This window comes from Coffea eugenioides, chromosome 6 (assembly GCF_003713205.1).
Source record: "Coffea eugenioides isolate CCC68of chromosome 6, Ceug_1.0, whole genome shotgun sequence".
Taxonomy (NCBI): Eukaryota; Viridiplantae; Streptophyta; class Magnoliopsida; order Gentianales; family Rubiaceae; genus Coffea; species Coffea eugenioides.
Genome location: NC_040040.1, coordinates 37,289,330 through 37,310,566, shown reverse-complemented (window position 1 = coordinate 37,310,566; position 21,237 = coordinate 37,289,330). Strand labels below are relative to the sequence as shown.

Here is a 21,237-nt window from a genome sequence, read left to right as displayed (position 1 = left end):
CCATCGTTTTAGCAAGATTTTAGCTCAAGAAAAGGCTCCAAAAACTGAAATTTTCTGCTCAACTTTCGGCCATGAGTATAGTCCCAAAACCAGAATTTTTGAGCTCCAAGTTGGAGCTAAATTTGGGGCTTTTAAAACCAGAAATTTTAGTACATGGTTGGAGTTAAAATGAAGCTCTAAAACCTGAAATTTTGTCCTCAAAGTCTCGGCCAACGAGGCTTCACCAAAACTAGTTTTTGGCTAAGAATTTAAGTTACAAAGAAGGTCACTAAAACCAGAAATTTTTAGCACCATTTTCATCCAAAGAGGGGGGGTTCAAAACTGAAATTTTTAGCCACAATATTCGGCCAACTAGTGGCCTTGAAAAACTAAAATTTCTCTTGTATTTTTCGGTCAACAAGGAAGGTGCTAAAACTAAATTTTTTCCACCAAAATTCAAGCATTATAACTCACTTTTCATGCCACCAAAACAACCAACAAAGCAAGTCAATATTAACCAACAAAGCCATAACCTTGCAAGCTAGTAAAGACGTAAAATCAAGCCATCAAGCAAGTCAAGAATCCATGCTATATCACATGATCAATCAACCAAATGAAACATATCATCCCTCAAGGCATCTTCCTAAGAGCAAGTCAAGAAAGCAAGAAAATCCTCAAAACAAGCTACCTAATGTCAAGGTTCATAGAACCCTTCAACAACCCCAAGTGTACCTAGCTAAAATTTAGTGAATGAATGAAAGAAAAATTGGAGCTTGGAGAGGTTACCTTCTTCCAAGTATAGCAAGCAAGACCTCAAGAAACCAAGCACTAAACCTCCAAGAATCTTCCCTCCATCAAGTCTTCTACCAAGTTTGAAGATGATCCAAGGTGTGTGCAAGGTTGGGAGCAAGATTAGTGAGCAAAATTGAGAGGAAGAAGATGAAGTTTTTGTGAGGACTCATATTTTAATTATTGCAAAATATTCTTAAATTGGTCATTTAATAGTATTTTTGCATGTGAATTACTCAAGTTTTCCCAAATTGCATGAATTTCTTGAAAATGAGTCTAAACAATTGATTCTTTAAACAATTATTATTTTAATGACCAAATTTATTCGAGTTGAATTATTTATGGTGCTTTTGATTGTTATATATACTTGTCGCATTTGCATCTTTGACTTTTAATAAATTTTATTATTGTCGGTTCTTAGATAAGTATGTAAAAATAAGTTTAAAGTTGCAAATAAGTTAATTGTACAAAATATTGGGTTATTTGAATTTTTGCCAAGTTAAGTTAATATTTCTTGACGTAGAGTGTGTTATTGCTTTAATATTAACTCTTTGAAGTTCAGTAGCTAATTTTAAGTGTTAATAATGTTAAGTGTTAACGGGAACTTTAGCATTAAGACGAAATCGTTTTTAGATTAGGACCTTTATAATTATTTTTAGGACGATGAAGTCTCGATAATTGAATTTTCGCAAGATTAGTGCTCCAGTAGGCTATCGAATTTCATCTGGGATAAATTCTGGAATTAGTTTAGGATTGAGGGCTTAAGTGGAAATTCGGATGAAATGTGAATAGACCAAATTGGCCCTTCCCCAATTCAAATTCACCATGCAGCCATGGAAAAAAAATTCTTGAACAAACTTAGCTTCAAACACTTCCAACTTCTGCCGGTTCCAATTCCCACTTTTCGTACCAGCATTTTCCATTTGCTATTGCCGACCAACTCCACTCACAACATCACTCTATATACATTACATTATCCACACACTCCATTATATCATTTCCAATTCATTACAATATCACACTTCTAGTTTCTTTTCTGCCGTGAGCCGTGAGGGAGCAGTTCCCTTGGAATTAACGACCGAGAGAGAGTGAGCCGAGCCTCTCATTTCCTTTCCATCCTGCCGTAAGCTAAAAAAAAAAAAGGTGAGACCTGCTACTCCTTCTTTCTTTCATCCGTGAGCTGGTGAGGAGTCTGAACCAAACCTTCTTCATCCTAGTGACGAGCTTGAGCAAGGAAGAGGAAGAGCTAGCGGGCTAAATTTCCAGACAGCCGAGGGTGAAGGATTGTTGCAGCTGCTAGTCATGTGTATTAAGCTTCACGCTAAGGTAATTTCTGGACTTAGATGAGTTGTCTATGGGTTGATGAAGCTGTCTATAAGCATGCATGTGGGGTTGCGTGGTCAGATGATAGTTTAAGTCACAGAAAATCTGTTTGAGAAGGAAGTGAAGTTGTCGAGAGCTTGAGCTGGAAATTTCGGTTTTTAATTTGCTAGTTTGTGATGATCTGAGCTTAATTTTGGACCCAACCTGTTAGATAGTTCTTTATTTGGTGTTGCATGAGAAAATTCGGTTGCATGGCTGGAAATTTTTATTTGAAAGTTGCAGGACTGCTAAACAAATTTCCAGTTTAGCCGATGGAGTTGTATGGGTAAATTAGTGTGAAATTTGCTGAAAAGTGGTTGTTTCTCTCTTGGTTGCATGTTTAGCTAACTAAATACTGGATGATTAAGCCCTGTATGAGATTTATTAGCAGTGTGTATGTGACGCCCTGAAAAGTATAAGTGTGAGAACCCGGAAATTTTCTAATTTTCTAGGGTTTATTTTATTTAATCGCCCGCCTTTTACATTTTCTTTATTAGAAAATTTTCCCAAATAAAGTTTATGAGCAACGATAGTTTTAAAATGATTTTTCTAGTATCAGTTAGTTTTTTAGAAATTAAGAGCGTATTTTGAACGTGGGACCCGCAAGTGCAGTAAATGCATTATATTTTTGACAACTTGTTGGAAATTTGTATTAAGTGATATCATTTTACAAAGTGTTAAGATATTTGTATTGGAGAGACAAAAAGATAAGTTTTAAACCTAAAGGTGACAAGTGTCACCATAAGATTTAGTCTTGAGTTTGACTACTATTCATAACTTTACCATTTAAGTAAAATTGGCCAAAAATCTCTTCATTTCTTACCTCTCTTGGCCGACTTTCTTGCTCAAAGAAAGAAAGAAAAGCTCTCAATTTTCTAGTCTCCAATCTTGCCCAATCTTTCAATTAAACCGATTAATCTTCCATTTACTCCATAAAACCTCTTAGTTTGGTGGAGTTGAGCTTGGTTGTGAAGTTGTTTGGAAAGTTAAGGTGACTAGTTGCTCTATCTCTTGTATTGCTAAGATGAGTTGTGAAGAACCACTTTCCTTCCTCTAATGATGTTCAATTCATGATTGGTGGTGGTATAAGATGCACTTTTATGGATTATATCTTGATTTTTGGTTGAATTGGTGAAGTTTTATTAATTTTTGGGGATTTTTCTGTTTTAATATGAGCAAGGCAATGATATTTGATGGATGATTTCTGAGCCATGGAGGTGAGTGACCCCAAACTATTGTTAAAGCTTCTTATGAAATGTTTCTTGCATTATTTACTCGACTGCATCTCATGCGTGCTTGCATGTGAATTCATGATATGAGTTTGGCTTCAATGAGTTCTTGGGGAGTCTTGTGCTGGATATGATTATGTGGTCATGTATGATGATTGGAAATGATATTTAAGGAAGCTAGAAGGTGGAAAAAGTGGTAAATTGCAAACAATTTCTGTTTTGGAAGCAATCTTGGAAAGTTAGGGTTTGATGTTCTTCATTCTGCCTGAATTTATAGCTCCTAGTTAGAGGCCGAATTGGCCTTGGCTTAAAACATGAAAGTTGTAGGGAATGACATTTTAGAGGTACCTACAAAATTTCAGATCAATCGGAGTAGCGTAGAATGAGAAAAGTCGAAATTACTATTGCTGTTCTGGTTTTACCCGAATGTAAGAATTGCGCCTGTAATTGGTTGTTTTGGCTGGAATTGCTTCGGAATTGGTTGTTGAGGTCTTCTGATGAAATGTAACCCTATTTCTTATATTTCATCTGGTTTTGGAATTTCTGGATTTGGACTTAGGTATCCTGATTTATGATGTTTCCGCTAGAATGCGTTCTGTGAATCTGTTTTTGCGGTTCTGGTGTAGTATCTTGCATTTTTGACCTGGTTACACTCGAAACTGGGTTGAGTGACCTTCTGTAATATTGTAGCCCTATCTCTTAGCTTCGAAACAGTGTATCTTGTACCTTCATCCGACAATCGTAGCGCCTTTGGTACCATTACCTCAAAATGACGTCAAAAACTATTTTTTTCAGGGTTAAAGCTAAATCATTTCCGGATTTTTCCTGGTTTACTCTAGTGCTTATACATTCTTATGGAGCCCTATTTTGGTGGTATTTGGAATGGGTTTATGACTTGTAATCGAGTCTTATTGTGCTTATTGGAATATTTTAGAGTTTGAATTGTACTTGTACTATTGGGAGCCTATTGAACGGCCGTTGTGAAGAATTTATATTTCGTGTGACTTTGGGACTGGCTGAGGAAATAATGAAGCCATGATGGCTGAAAAAGTTAGCAAATTCAGGGGAAATGCTGTCCGAACTTTGAAGGGATTTGTTTGCATTGAGTTTGTGATCTAAGACTTGGATTTGCACAAGGCAATGTTATATGATGGATGATTTCTGAGCCATGGAGGTGAGTGACCTCAAACTATTTCTAAAGTTATTTATGAACCGTTTCCTGCATTATTTACTTTTGAACTGTTTTCTTGCATATCATGCGTGCTTACATGTGAGTGTTCCTTGTTTGTTAAATGCTTCTTGACTTCATAACTTGTATTATTGATTGATAACGTATTAAGTGCTTTTAATGATTTCCAAAACGAGCTTTCTAGGCGAGGGTGTACTTTATCGCACTCGACCTAAATAACTGTGCAATTTTCAAGGATTTACTAATTGAAATGCAATATTGTGAAATATATTTGATTACTGATTTTACTGGTTACTCGCTGAGCTTCTAGCTCATCCCAAAAATATTTTATTCCCCTCCACAGGGCTCGAGGCGAAGGAAACGTTTGTATTAAAGTTCTCCGTGTGAAAGGTTGGTATCAAGGATCAGAGTGGCGCAGCAGAAGCGTGGACGCTTTGCTTTTGATATGTAATTATTGAAAAATTTGAGTTTTATCTTGTAATCTGTTTGAGAAATGTAGTGAACGACTGAGTCCCGGCGAGAGCTGGGCAGGCGGCCCGCCGAACCCTCTGGTTCGCCTTAGGGGGAGGTGGGGCTGTCACACCCCTAACTGTTGCTGTATCGCTTAACTGTTCAATATTTCATTGTGTATATGTTATTTGCGTATGCTGTAGGCCATGTGTACTTTATCACATTGGCTGAACAAGGCCTTTTCCCCTTCGTTATCACCTATTCGAGCCAGAAGCGGACTCGGTCGGATAGGTTGATAACCCTGGGCACTGTATTTTGGTATACTCGAGTATTACCACTGGAGGGATAAGGTGATGGCCAGTCAACCGAGGGAGTTATCGATGGGAGTTATAAGGACGGGAAGTGGACCGAGTACTGTATCCTTTTGTGTTTGCTTTACTATTAATACTGTTATTGCTCTCCTAGTTGACATTTCTCGGGTAAGACTCCTCATGAGCATTAATCTCTGAGACGAAGCAATCCTTGTAATGTTCTTCTAGTCAGACGAGCCACTATTTGTTTGAAAATATATTTATATGGTCGTTCATTCCAAATGTACGTTAGTGGTTTTTAAATGATTTATGAGTTGTACTCGTAGTAAAGTTACCAACAAAAGTACTACTTCTACATGTGTTTCCAAAGTAGCACTTACGCACTGGTTTATAAATACTTGATTTTCCCTTTTGAAACCTCATTGAGCTTTAGCTCACCCCCAAAAATATTTTAGTTCTATGCAGGGCTCGAGAAGGATAGTTACTCAAGCACAAGGATTTGGAGTACCGTGGATTATCCTTCATCTGGGTTGTGATTGATTTTCTTTGTGGAATGTAATGGTTATTTTGAAAAATTTGTGAACTTTATGGTATGATGTACTTGTGGTTGAAGTGAATGTAAATCTCATGATATTTTGGGGATTATACTTTTGTAAGAATGATTTGAATTGCAAACATAAGGATTGTACTTAAGTTATTATTGTGAAAATTTAGATGAAGTATTGGACTCGTACTTTGGTATGTTGGACTGGTGGATATATTATACTCCGTTTGAGTTTTTAAGAACCATCGATTACATTCATGCTTGAGTTTTGTAGTGAGTCCCGGCGAGAGCTGGGCAGGCGGCCCGCCAAACCCTTTGGTTCGCCTTAGGGGGAAGTGGGGTCGTCACAGTTTTTCTTGGCCAAGGGAAAGGGGAGGTTTGGCCAAGGAGAGGAAGAGAGAGAGTGGGTGTTCCGTGATTTTTGTGAAGTGAAATGGTGAAAGAGAGAAGTGACATAAAGCCAACTTTTATGGTGCAAAAGTCAACATTTGAATAGTGGTTCATTAATGCTCCTAATTGAGCTTAACTCAAGTCACTCACCTCTAATCCCTCAATTAACTTTTTTTAGTTTACAATTGATCATCCTTAACTCTCCAAGACCACTGCACTCTCAGACCACATATTCCTCGAAAAGCGTGATTTCTCAAATTTTCACTAATTGGGCGACAAAAAAATTAAGTTTAAGAGCAAATGTGTTTTTTAAAAAAAATAAAATGAAACAATGTACAATGCAAATGCAATTAAAATGAATGAAATAAATTAATTGGTGCAAATGAATAAATAAATAAATAGATAGGCCAGTAAAAGAGAATTTCAAGTCCTCACACCATGCAGCTCATCTAACATGTCATCCAAATGAGGTATGAGGTGATGATACTTTACAGTTATGGCATTGACAGCTCTACAATCCATGCACATACTGTGACGCCCCCACTTCTCCCTAAGGGGAACCAAAGGGTATCAGTGGGACGTCTGCCTAACTCTCGCCAGGACTCGGTACAATTCAAATCCAAATTTAAAGATAATACCCGATAATACAAGTCCAAGTAGAGAAAGGTCACTTCCTTAAATAAACTTTCAAGTCTTACATCACAAGTTCTCAAGAGTACATCAACATTTCCAAAATATACAGTCATTATCATTCGACTAGCCAATTACATCCCATGATTCTAACAAAAGCGATCAAGTCGGCTTTTCTCCCCAACTTGCAATCCGACCCTGTTAAGGAAAACAAAGCTAATGGGGTAGCGGATGCTCGTGAGGCCAAGAAAACATGCAAAACACATAGTTTAGGTAGTGATAGCATTTAAGCAAGAATTAAAGCTGTAACATTCAAGCAATTCAAAATTTTCAATTAAACACATTCAATGAGGGTACAGGAGCTCTCAAGAGCTAATTTTCACTTGCTTTGCCAAAGTTCAATCCAATATCTCCTCGTGATGACACTCCGTCACCCGGGTAGGTAATTAAGTCCGTAAAACTTCACTTACTCCATTTATGGTTCTGAGTAGACATGAGAGGTACCTCCTACCCGAATCGGTGTGGTACATGCTATCGCTCAGGGAATCGATTATACGTTTATGGTTCTGAGTAGACATGAGAGGTACCTCCCACTCGAATCGGTGTGGTACATACTATCGTTCAGTGATCGATGAGACATCGCTCCAATCGACTTATACTTTGTTTATGGTTCTGAATCGACATGAGAGGTATCTCCCACCCGAATCGGTGTGATACATGCTATCGCTCAGTGGTCGATGAGACATCGCTCCAATCGACTTATACTTTGTTTATGGTTCTGAGTCGACATGAGAGGTATCTCCCATCCGAATCGGTGTGATACATACTATCGCTCAGGGAACCGATTACAATTGTTTATGATACTCAGTCGGCATGAGAGGTACCTCCCACCCGAATCGGTGTGGTACATACTATCGCTCAGAGAACCAATTATTTGTTTAGGGTTTTGAGTCGACATGAGAGGTACTTCCCACCCAAATTGGTGTGGTAAATACTATCGCTCAGGGAACCGATTATAGCACTGAGACGGTATGAGAGGCACCTCCCACCCGGATTGGTGTGGTACATGCATCCGCTCAAGACTTACAAGATAGACATGTTTATGAATAATTACCGATCATATGTATTCCAGTAACAAGTATAGCATAATTAAAAGAAAGAGAGGACGAGGGCATCCCCACGAGTATACACATAAGTCGAGGAGGTTCACTCCACTCGACATCACAACACAAATATGGTTTACGATAGCAACACTTCACTTAATTCACATAGCAATTCACATAGCACAATTCAATTGTAGCATCACTTAAGGGAGAGCGAGTGCGGTAAAGTACACACTCGTCTCAACAAGTCCATAATACTCAATTAACAATTAAAGCATTTACCAACAATTCATGCACTTGACACTCACCAATCAAAATAGGGAGTAAGTGCTCCAATAACTCTTAGGCGTCAGCTTAGAGATCCTCTTGAAGGCCCCCTTGAGCACTTGAACAAATAATACTTGACTATAACATACTATCACTTATAACCCCTTGTTAACAAGAAAAATTGTACACTTGTACAATACTAAGAAAATGTCATGAAAAAGAGCCTTAATTAGTCGTAAATTCAGCCTCAAAAGTGGGGTTTAGTAACACAAGGAAAAATTGATTTCCTTCATGAAATCAAGTTTAAAACTGTCAATCAATCTCAAAGGATAGGGAAGAGTTTCCAAAAACTCATTTCCCATCGGATCGGAAAATTTCAGTTTTGCACGCCTCACTTAGAAAAATCAGATCTTGCACTCAGTAGGTCCAAAATTGGAAACATTTATATCGTTGGAATCTTGGTTCAAAGTACTAAAAGTTTTCAGAAGATACCTTTCCAAGATTCTAAACGGAAGATATTCAAAATTCAGCTCAAAGTGGCTGATATGAGCACACAAGACAGTTTCGATCATGTTTTTCGGTAAAATTTGGAAATTCGTCAAAATTCACAGAAAGTGAACTAGCCTCTGAAATTTGTACTACAATAAGAGTTCTAAACAAATTTTTAAACACAACAAACGGAACTAAATTCGGAGTTTTGAGTGCCAAAATATAGCAGCTCAAAGTTGGCCTAAAAATGAAGACTGTTGGTCAATTTTCTAGATTTGAAGAACAACTTTGGCATATCATTTGTATATCGAAATAGTCTTAGAATGACACCAAAATTAGTACAATTCAACTTTCATATGAGGGCTAATCCTCTATCAATTTCATTTGAAAAGTCGTACGCGAAGGTAGTTAACAAAACTACCAAAGTTCAAGAAATTTCCCAAAGTAAATCTGCCTTCTTGTTTTCTTTTCCTTTTTAAACGCTTTGTACCATGAAATCAGTCCCATTTTGGTCCATTTGTGAAACCAAGGTCCAAGAAACATTTCATAAGCAATTGATAGTTGGTTGACATCAAAATTTCAAAATAAAACCTCCTACAAGCAACCAACTCAGTCGGCCAGCCAAAAAGAGGGTTTTCCAGTTTTGTCGCAGTTTAGAAATTGGACCATATCTCATTCCATACAACTTGGAATTGAGAACGGTCAGTGGCGTTGGAAACTATAATCATAAGGATACATTTCATCAGAACAAATCGTTTTGAAATTCAGTTTGTAAATGAGAGAAAATAGAGCCACAAATTCCCAAGTGATTTTGAGGTTGGATGGTGATTTGTGAAGGATTTTGTACAGGAATGGAGGTGAAATGGTGAAGAGCTTTCCTTCTTCTTCTTCCTTGGAGGTTCGGCCAGCCTTGGGTGAGAGGAGAGAGAGAAAGAGCTGATGAGTGAGGCTTCTTGGAGAAGCTTGAGGGTTTGTGGCCAAAATTTCTCTAAAATTCAACTAGGAATAGTGCGCGCACACGTGCGTTTCGTGTCCGTTTTCTCTCGGGTTTGTTTCACTTGTACACTAAATATCTAATGTACTTCCTTTAATATTATAATTATTCACTCTTAGTAGTCTAGTATTAGTTTTTTAAATCTCCACTTAGCCGTTCCGGCTTGATAAACGCGAACTTCCAATTCGCGCGCGATAAAGCGAAACTTAAAAGAAATTCTTGTAACGATAATATAAGTAACTAATACTAGGGTAATTAATCATAAAAATAACTACTTTAAGACTAACGCATGAGTTCTCAAATCTCCAAGGTCACTGCACTGTTAGATCAAATACTACCTTGAAAAACATATTTTCGCTATTTCTCACTAAACGAGCTTTCGAAAATTAAATTTGCTAACGGAACATTTTAAAAATATATGTAAGGCATAGTTCTATGCAAATGGTTTTAAAAGGGTTGAAATAAATTATTCGGAGAAAACAGCTGAATAAATATTTAAATAAGCCAGTAATATGAGATTAAAATAATTAAATTTTTGGGTCCTCACACATACGCCAAGTCTCTTCTTTCTTTGGAACCAAAATAACGGGTACCGCGCAAGGACTCATACTTTCCCGAATCCATCCCTTGTCTAACAGTTCATTAACTCGTCTTTGTATCTCTTTTGTTTCTTCGAGCCCCATGCGATAAGCTGGCTTGTTAAGCAAGGAGACACCAGGTATGAAGTCAATTTGGTGCTCAATTCCCCGAATAGATGGTAATCCTCTAGGTATCTCCTTCGGAAAGACATCTTCATATTCCTGTAACAAGGAAACAACATTAAAAGGTAATTGATCAAGAAACTCGTTAGTGGCTAAGAATAGTTCTCTACAATAAAGTACATAAATAGGCTCTTTAGAAAGTAAAACTCTTCTAACATTCTTATTTTTAACTAACAAATTCCTTTCTTTTCTTCCTTCAGTGGCTGAACGATGCATTACAACTTGCTTGTTATTCTTGGCCTTAGGCATTGGTTTCTTGCCCTCGGTTTTCTCCCTTGATTTGCATTCAAGATCCATTTCATGTTCTCGTTGCAATCTCTCTTGGTCCTCTCGCACTTGTTGAGGGGTCATTGGAACAAGAATCACCTTGTGATTATAGTGAAGGAACGAGTACTTGTTGGTGAAACCATCATGATTTGTCTTCTTATCATACTGCCATGGCCTTCCCAACAAGATGTGTGAAGCATACACTGGAACTACATCGCATAGTACTTAATCTTCGTACCTTCCAATGTGAAATGGAACAACCACTTGTTTGGTGACTCGCACTTCCCCATTCTCATTCAACCATTGCAGCTTATATGGTTGAGGATGTCACAAAGTTGGAAGAGCTAACTTTTCCACCATCAATGCACTGGCGACATTTGTACAACTACCAGTATCAATAATAAGGCTACGCGTCTTTTCCTTCACATGGCAGCGAGTGTAGAATATATTTCTTATTGTGCATCCTCAACTTTAACATGAGCAGTGAGAGCTCACCTAGCTACCAAAGTGAATCCAATCTAATCATCGGTTGCCACCTCTTCCACTTCATCCTCATTTTCTCCAATTAGCGGTGGCATATCAGCATAATCATTCTCATTATCCATCACAATTTCACCGCTTTCAAGGATGATCATAGTATGCTAGTTAGGGCATTGAGAGGAAATATGACCAACTCCTTGACATTTGAAGCACTTGATATTACGGTTACGTTGTTTCGGACCGTCGTTGGATGGTTTTGGACTCCCTTTGTTACCATCAGTTTTAGGAGTGAATTTAGAAGGTGCACCGGAGTCCTTCTTCTCTTTCTTTAGTTGGTGTGGTCTCCATGAAGTGGTGGTTGGAGTTGTGTTGTAGCGTGAGCTACCCCTCCTATTTTGCCTTTGCTCAATTTTGGAGGCCTTGTCCACTAACTCTCAAAGATCCACGTAAGTCTGTAGCTCCACCAATTCCGGTCTCAATCCACTAAGGAACCATGCCATGGTAGCTTCACAGTCCTCAACAATGTCCGCACGAAGCATGATAATCTCAAGTTCTTTGTAATAATCATCCACGCTCCGATTGCCCTAGGTGAGGGTTTGTAACTTTTGATGGAGATCATGGTAGTAGTGACTAGGCACGAATCTCTTCTCATGACAGTTTTCAACTCATCTCAAGAGCTAATTTGTCTCTCTCTATTCCTCCTACGGCTAGTCTTGTCTTGCTCCCACCATACAATTGCGTAATCAGTGAATTTAAGGGTAGAAAGCTTAACCTTTTGTTCCTTTGTGTAGCTTTGGCAATCAAATACCATCTCAAGGCATTGTTCCCACCCCAAGTACTCCTTCGGGTCTGATTTACCTTCAAAGGATGGTATTTTGATCTTTACTCCCTTGAGTGAGTCATCGGACTTCTTGGTCTCATGTCGGGGACATTGAACAACTACCTCATCTTCACTATTCGAGTCATACTCTTCTTTTTCCCCCAACAGATTTGGAGCGACTTTGAGCACTTGCTAATTGGTCAATCCTTTCATGAACCGCCTCCAAAGATTGGGTCAACATTCATTGAAATTGTCCAATCAGATCATCGTTGTTAAGTTTGGGGTCAAAGTGTGATGATTCACCTCCGTTTGACATTCTTAGGTAACCTGCAATTGTTAGTAAAAAAGAGAAACAAGTGTATGTAGCCTCACACACTCCCTCACGTGTATCTACTCACACTCGTGTATCTCACTCAACTCTCTAGTAGTCTCACACAATAATTCTCAAGGCACTCGATAGCTTGTCTTGAAGAAATTATAGTTCTCTCCAAGTAAGTAATCAACTTACCAATTGAACCTCTTGAATGTGACAATTAGGAAGAGAGCTTGAGAACGACAACTTGACTCCAAAGCAATGGATTAGAACCAGAAACGACTCAGAAATAATCTAGAAATTTGCCAAGTGAACCGACAACTATGACTCAAATCTGGAAAAAAAAAACTTGCAGTTCGACACTAAGAAAATAATGGAGATTACTAAGACTACTGACATGGACAATTCAGACCCTATTTATACTATAAAATAAGACTCAACTAACCAGGAATATGCTGGAACTTTAGGTAAAAAAAAAATAGCAGCTGGAAACATGCACAAGTTAGGACCTAACTCTACCGTGACTAGGAAAGAACTACCCAAACTGGAAATTGGAATTAGAGTTGCAGACTATATAGAGACAATGAAAAGGCTGGAAACACGACTCAATAGGTTATTCAAAGCTTGGAAAAAAAAAATTCAGAGATTAAAGTGGCAGCAAAGAACTCAAGCAGCAGAATTTTCAGAATCCTAGATAAACTCTACCCAACAAGACATGCTGTGATTTGGAAACTAGTTTGAACAATTCTTGGGCCCATGTTTTTAGGAAAATAATTTACTATTTCAAAGCTTTTCCCAGGTGTATCTCCAAGCAGCTAAACTTAATCCAAGTTGTGCAAGAATTTTAAGCAACTAGATTTGGTACAATCCAAGTCAACTTGGTTTCAAGTTTGCGAGTTATGTTTCTTGTCAATGAGGATTTGTTTCTTTTTTTTTCCTTTTTTTCTTTTTTTTTTCACAGATCAAGAAATCATATTCTTATGTTCTATTCTTTTTTTTAATATGCTCGGCAAGTCCAAGAAACAAACAGCCGGAAGAACAAGTTTGGATTTCAACTTGTTCAAGTTTGGAAGTAGACGCCACAATCAAGCGCGGTCCTTGATCGATAAGTCGAATTGAAATCTTAGATCTTCACTCTAAGATATTCAAAGTAGCCTCAAGAAGCCAAGAGAATTGCTCTCAAATTTTTATTGATAGTAATTTGGTTTTTTTTTAACAAGAGAATGCAACCCTTCTTATAGGCATCTACTAATAAGTAACCTAACCCGATTTGGAAACTAGAACTAGGCTTAACCCTTCGGCCAACTAATAACGAATCTGACCGTGATTGTTTCATGAAGCTAATGGAACTAACTACTTAACCAATTAACTACGAATCATAGTCCATCTCGACAAGAGATCATGGACATGATTTTTATTGCATAACGACTACCAAACACATGAAGAATCTCAAGTAAACTAATGGGCGTAAAGCTGGTCCAAGCTACTCCATTTGGTTAGCAAACTCTAGGGATCCGACATATCATCAACCTTGATCAAATTAACCAGCTCTACATCATCCAAGACTTCAATCATCTTAGGAACACCAACTTTCTCTTGAACAGCTTTAATTAACACTTGCAATGCTTCATTCAACCTTTTAGCTCATGCACGTGTGATCGGACCCAATGGAACCTTCACTTGCTCGACTTGCAATGTTGGACCATTAGCCGCATCAAAACCCTAGAAAGTGTCCAACTGCTTTATATTAGAATGGTTTAATGCCTTTGCTATGTAAAGGAGTAGTACTCTTGTTTTTTTGCTTTTCTAGCTGTACACCTATCTTTCAGTGAAATAAAATTAAATTAATTCAAAAAAAAAGTATTTGGATATTAAATCGTAAGTTAAATCACAAGACGAGTTATCACATGAAAGCCAATTTAGAATTTTGACTTAATTTAAGTTAAAAGGCCTTTAGCAAAAATAACTAAGACAACAAGTCGGGACCCTCTTTGTCAAATGTGTAAAGCTTGTGAAATTGTGTGAACAAAAACACGAAAGAAAATAATCGTACTTAATAACCTAATAAAAGGCCCAACATGAAAATTTCACAAAATCTACTAAACATCATCTCTCAAGACTCGATATACCGCTAGCAGCCAATTTCAAACTTAAGTGAAATGATTTACATGTTCGGGTGTTTTGGTCGCTACTAACCAATCAAGACATATTTGACTTTTATGCAAAGATTCTTCTTGAATAGACTCGGCATAGAATTTGAATACATAAGTCATAGTCAATTAAGTTAAACCAAAAACACCATACTTAAATAAATGTGAGAATCTAAATGGGAAGGCTTGTGATGGCCCCATCTCACCCTAGGGTGTGAGAACCCGTAATTTTTTTTCCGTTTTCTAGGTTTTATTCGGGTTGCTGGCATGTTTTCTGCATTTTCTTTATTCGAAAAGTTTCTAGATAATTTTTTTGAGTAAATATAGTTTTTAGATAATTTTTCTAGTATCGGTTAGATTTTGAGAAATTAAGAGCGTATATCGGACGTGGGACCCGCTAGTGCGAAAAGTTCGGAAAATTCGGCCAGTTAGGTTAAGTTTTGGATACTGGATTTAATTTATCGGGTGTTAAGAGATAATTAGAGGTTACCAAGTGGATTGGTGTGAGAGGAACAAAGAGATAGAGATGCATTAAATAGGGTGACAAGTGTCACCATAAGATTAATTCTTAAGTTTGACTACTATTTATAACTTTACCATTTAATTAAAATTGGCCAAAAATCATCTTCATTTCTTACCTCTCTTGGCCGAACCTCTTGCTCAAAGAAAGAAAAAAATCCTCCAACTTCCTACTTCATAATCTTGCTTCAATCTTCAATTTCCACCGTTTAATTTTGGGTTTGCTCCATAAAACCTCTCCACTTAGTGATTGTGAGGTGATTGGTGAAGTTGTTTGGAAGGCTAAGGTGTTGAATTGCTTCCTTTCTTGTCTTATAAGGTGAGTGACTAAGGGACTACTCTTGTCTTTCCAATAATGCTTAAGTAGTGACCTATGGGAGTTAAAGTAATGATCTTTGGTGTTATTTCATGATTTTGGTTGAGATTGATGGCATTTTCTATTTAATTAGGATATTTCTATTTTAATATGATTGTTATAGTGTGGCTATGTATGATGATTGGAAATGATCTAGAATGAAGCTAGAAGGTGTATATGGTGGTTAATTGCAAGAAATTTCTGCTTTGGAAAGAAATTTGGAAAGTTAGGGTTTCATTATTTTACATTCTGCCCGGCACAGTACCTCATAGTTAGAGGCCGAATTGGCCTTGGGTTAAAACATGAAAGTTGTAGGGAATGATATTTTAGAGATGCCTACAAAATTTCAAGTCAATCGGAGCAACGTAGCTTATGAAAAGACTGAATTATCTCTGCTGCCCTGTTTCTACCCGAATTTGATAATTGCGTCTGTGATTGGTTATTTTGGTTGGGAATACTTCAGAATTGGTTGTTGAGGTCTTCTGATGAATTGTATCCGTGTATCTTAGCTTTCATATGGCTTTGGAATTACTTGATTTGGACTTATTTAGCCTGACTTATGATGGTTGAACCAGAATGCGGTTTGTGAACCTGTTTTTGCGGTTCTGGTATAGTATATTGCATTTTTGACCTGGTTACACTCGAAAATGGACAGAGTAGCCTTCTTCAACATTGTAGCCCTATCTCTTAGCTTCGAAACTGTGTATCTTACACCTCCATCCAATAATCGTAGTGCCAATGGTGCCAAAACCGCAAACTAATGTCAAAAAACTGTTTTTTTTTGGGTTAGAGCTTAATGCCATTTCCGGATTTTCCTGGTTTACTCTAGTGCTTATACATTCTAGTGGAACCTTATTTTGGTGGTATTTGGCATTGGTTATGACTTGTAATTGAGTCTTATTATGCTTATTTGAATGTTCTAGGCCGTGACGGTGGTGCAAGATGCTCTTAGGCAGAAGTGCATGAAATATCATTTGCTTGATTGGTGAGTGTACCACTCACTTGTTGTTTACAATGTGGCTTTGGTATATGTGAACTTGATGCCTTAAAGGCTTATTTGCTCCGTTGAACTTAATTGAGTGAGGGTGTACTTGATCGCCCTCACCCATTTGGTATCTCATATGACTGTCTACTGTTTTACTGTAATGATTGAATGATACATGAAATACTGAATTGGTTCATGAATTTGGTGTCGCTTGGACGAGTATCCAACGACCATTACTGATACGACTGAGCTCAACCCCATTGGTAGTCGATTGGATCGAGCCGGCGAGGGCTTGGTCGTGAAAATTGACGAGCCATGGGGACTGTTATATGGAATCTTGTAGTAGTGAGACTCTTGATTCCGGTATACTCGAGTATTACCAAATTTCTACTGTTTGGAGTTCGGGCCCGGTAGGGGTATGTTGGGTGGAAGGAATTGAAGTAAAGTGGAGGCTACTGTTGGTTACTCTTAAACATTGACGGAGGGTCAATGAGGTTCGATCAAGAATGCAAACGAGGAAAAGGGCTCTTGAGAGCCGCCCGTATCCTTTTATCACCACTATTGATGTGTGCCTTTGCTTACTTTTGATGAATTGGAATGAAAAGCTTTCTGCTTATGTGAACTTTGCTGCTTGAGTGGTATTATCTCACTGGGCGTAAGCTCACTCTATTCCCTTTTGTTTTCCTTACAGGAAAATAAATACTTTTGGACTGGATTTGATAGTTGGTTGCCGAATTGAGCTAGATGGACATATCTTTTGTATAGCTCCTTGATTGAAACCCTAAATGTACTTTTGGGTCCGTTTCTCTTTTGATTTGGCAAACCGTACATGTATCCAGTTTTGAATAACTTTTGTATGCCACTTTGGATGGTATATGCTTAATTTCAACATGTAAATATTTGCTTGATGTTTGGTTGGGAGTTGACGTGTCGGTTACTATTCATTGCCGACTCCGGTTTCATTTTTTTTATTTTGACATTTTGACTTGTTTACGCGCGTTTGTATGTTCCGGAACGTATTAGATCGCTCTAAACTGAACCGTTAGTCCTGGCGAGAGTTGGGCAGGCAGTCCGCTAACCCCTTTGGCTCGCCTTAGGGGAAGGTGGGGCTGTCACAGAAAAGGGACGAATCGAGGTTATGCTATTATGTCTGTTACGTACTAGAATATAATATCTTCATTTTGTTTCATTTTTGTTTGATTTACAAGCATTGGTAGTGGTTTGTCACAAAGATTAGCTTCTCTATTCCTAACACCATTGGAGTATGGGGTTACTCTTGGCATAGGTGTCAATAGTGGTTGGCTAGGTCCTTTTCTGTTCAAAAAAAGTGATGGGTGATAGGTGGTGGGTTCATAATTTGACATGTGAGATTAGTTAATAGACAAAATATAGGGCCCGTTTAGTAAATGAATTTTTTGGCTGTTTGTTTAAAATTTTATTATAACTTACTGTAGAAATTGTAGGAAAAATTTTTGAAGTGTGTAAATTTTTGGATATTTTGAAATGTATAGTTTAAAAATTTTGAGAAGTTTTTTCAGGTTACTGTAGCTAAAGTTGTTAAAAAACTTATAGCAGACAAACTTAGCCAAAAACTTGTTTACCAAAAAGGCCCATAGTGTTAATTTGGGGCTGAAAGCTTTTTAAGGGTATTTTAGTTGGTGGTGATGGTTACGATCGATTTGTAGAGGAAGTGATTCGGGTAGAGTTTAGGATTTTGATGATGCCGAAATTGATAAAATTTGGGGATTAAGTTTGAGTGCAATTTTGGTAAAATTTGATATTTTAGTGATGCCAAAATTGATAGAATTTGGGGATTAAGTTGGAGTTTGCTTGAATAGGTTGATCAGGTTTTTGGTTTATAATTATTGTAGAAGCATAGCAAACTTGGATGAAAGTGTTTGTTACTCTCTCTTTTTTTTTTGTTTAAATTGATCACTAAAACTTTTCTTCATTTTCTTTTGATGTATGATATTGCATAGGGGTATTTTAGGATATTTAAGTACAATTCTAGCATGATGGGTCTACAATATTACTTAAACAGTAAAAGCAAGGGAGGTTAGTGTACTTTTTAAAAATGGGGGAGCTGAGTGAAACTGTCAGAAATCTCAAGGGAGGTTTCTAAAATTATCCCTTAGATAATTGGTGATAAGGTTTTCTATTGTGAAATATGTGTAATTATAACTGTTTTCATGACGTACCTTTTCTTGATTTTTGAATTTTCTCCTTTTAATTATGCGTTCAGTGCTAGTTTAAAAGTTACATTACAACAAGTTAAAACAACAGCCTTACTCGAGACCATAAAAAAAAACATATAATGAAAGCAAAAGAAAAAAGCTTTGTAGACCACTTGCAGTTTTGTTCAGATTTGTTGTTACAAAAATTTCGAAGTAAAACTGCAGCTGTAGTTCAAATGTAAACAAAGCTACAAAATCCATTCCACCGCTGCGCCTGAATTATAAGAGAACTTTTTTTTTTATATATATGTTTAAAGACGAAGGGTAGACGTGGTTTCTTGAAATCCACACAACGCATATGCCCCGACATATAGATAGAATAATGTAAAATATCCTGGGACAGGTTGATCGTGATCATTTTCGGGGATGTCCCTTTGCCACCTCATAGGACATGTTGATTCTCTTTATGCCCTTTTAAGCTTACAATTCTAGGTCCGCAACAAGTCAACAAGGGCTATCCAAAGTTTTCTACCTTTGTTTTTTTTTTTTTAATCGTCATCCCTACTCCTACTCTATCATAATCTAATTACGGAGATATCCATTTGGACCTATGGGGGATCGATGGGGACAGAACCACCACTGGATCAGACGGATGCACCACGCACCCGTCTGAATTTTTTTGAAGCACCACAAATGTGGCAAATTGGTGGGAGGCAAGGTTCGAACTCTTGCCTCCCACCCCACCAAAGCAAAATGTAGAAACATTCTTCACATTTTGTGTCTGTTCATTTTGTCCCTCACCTTTGACTTTTTGCGTTTTCATGACTCGTACAAGTAAAACATCCAATTATATATTAAACCACAATGCCAGTAGTTTTTTTCAGCTGAAATTAGGGTCACAAGGCTATATTTCTGGTTCCTCTTGGTTTTATGATTTTATTTGAATCATTTCATGTCCTTTTTTCATTTTTCGTGATTTGCTTCTTATTCTACAAATTCTACAAATTTCATTGTTTGTTCTATTTTTGTCTTTCATTTTGTTCCACTTCTATCTTTTAGAACTTAAAAAGCTATCTACAGATGCTTTATGCCCTAATCACAAATGCCAATTCTAGGTTAACCCCCTTCCCTACCCAGTCAAGCCTCCATAAATCTCTACCTGAGTTGTTCTGAGATAACTTCCAGCAACCGAAGATGCCGTCCCACAAGACCTTCATGATAAAGAAGAAGCTGGCGAAGAAGCAGAGGCAGAACAGGCCCATCCCTTATTGGATCCGCATGCGCACTGACAACACCATCCGCTACAATGCCAAGCGTCGCCATTGGCGCCGCACCAAGCTCGGCTTCTAAATTTTCTGCGTCCGCCGTCACCAGCATGTTACCTTTATTTGTCTCGAGCTTTTTACCCTCCCCCCTAAAAAAAAAAAGAACTTTTGGTTTAATTAGTAGCTTAATTAAAGATGGTGGTGTTTTAATCAATTTTGGTATTGTTATTATCCTTATGACTGTTTCGTTGTAGGTCTCGAACGAATTTCATTTGATTCGAAGTCACAAAATTGAAACTTTAATTTGATTGAAGAACCTTTTTGGTAGAAAAAAAAAAGAGTTGTTCTGAGTTCATCTTACTCGATCTAAATCAACGGTGTTACGACTTATTCAATGTAAGTTGAGTCGAATTTGTGTCAAAATATTTTGTCTGATTTGGACGTGAGCTGAACTTGGATTTCACTGAAGATTCATCTTACAATTTGTTTGTACTGCATATCGTTAAAAGCCCCTGATAATTTAACTGAAGAAAATATGCTCCTTAAAGTTTCTAATTTTAGGCAAAGTAGGACAATTGATGGAAAATTTTTTAAAAAAAGACTGTAAAAAACTAAATTGGTGTTAGTGAAATTTTTTCTGACTTTGTATTTTTTTATTTATAATGTTTAGAGTTTAGATGAACATGACTCCCTAGGTTTCAAATAGTTATAGTTAGCGGCCGTAATTACGATGAAATGACATTTGAATTGAATAATAACATCACAATTTTGATCCAAAATCCTTAACCAAAATGTAGAAAAGTTAAATAAAAAAGAATTGGATAAAACTAATTTGAATAACATTACATAGATAATGAATAAATAAAAACCAATGAAAGAGGAGAAGAATGCTAATTTTAATATAACTTTGTTCTAACAACTAGCGCACAAATTCTTGCATGATTTATTGATGTAGGTCATTTCAAAATGGTGGTAACTAAGAATTTTGGTTGCAATAATTAGTGACTCTAAGTGCCAATATGAAGTGCATTTACGGATTTTTGAAAATTTTTCCTTTTTTTTCTTGCCCTTCTTTTCGATTGACATGTAGACATTCAAATAGTAAAGCTTTAAAGTAGTATTATTGTCCATGTAGGTTGGTAATTTTATTGAATTACTAAAATGATTTTATGAAAATTATATTTTATTTGAAAGCTATGAATTAATAAGCTATTGAAAAACAAAAAAAAAAAGATTATTAGATTGTCAACTCATTTAACATGTAGCATATATTGCATTATATATATATATATATATATATATATCCAATCATATCTCCGATAACTTGCACCACAAAATCCTTAATTTTTCTCCATATCTTCTCAATTCAAACTTCCAACTTGTTTTCCTAAAAATCATAGAAAATGCATTCATTAATTGACA

The 21,237-nt window shown here is 37.0% G+C and overlaps 1 protein-coding gene across 1 annotated transcript; it reads left to right on the top strand.

Annotated features, from left to right (window-relative positions):
* Positions 1 to 19,712: 19,712 nt before the first annotated feature.
* LOC113775649 (60S ribosomal protein L39-3) lies at positions 19,713 to 20,131 on the top strand. Its single transcript, XM_027320605.1, has one exon. The coding sequence runs from the start codon at positions 19,745 to 19,747 to the stop codon at positions 19,898 to 19,900; it is 156 nt and encodes a 51-aa protein (XP_027176406.1). The 5' UTR covers positions 19,713 to 19,744; the 3' UTR covers positions 19,901 to 20,131.
* The last annotated feature ends 1,106 nt before the right edge of the window (positions 20,132 to 21,237 follow it).

Excerpts from the sequence above, each read along its gene's own strand:
- LOC113775649 (XM_027320605.1), top strand. The coding sequence starts at position 19,745 with ATGCCGTCCCACAAGACCTTCATGATAAAGAAGAAGCTGGCGAAGAAG.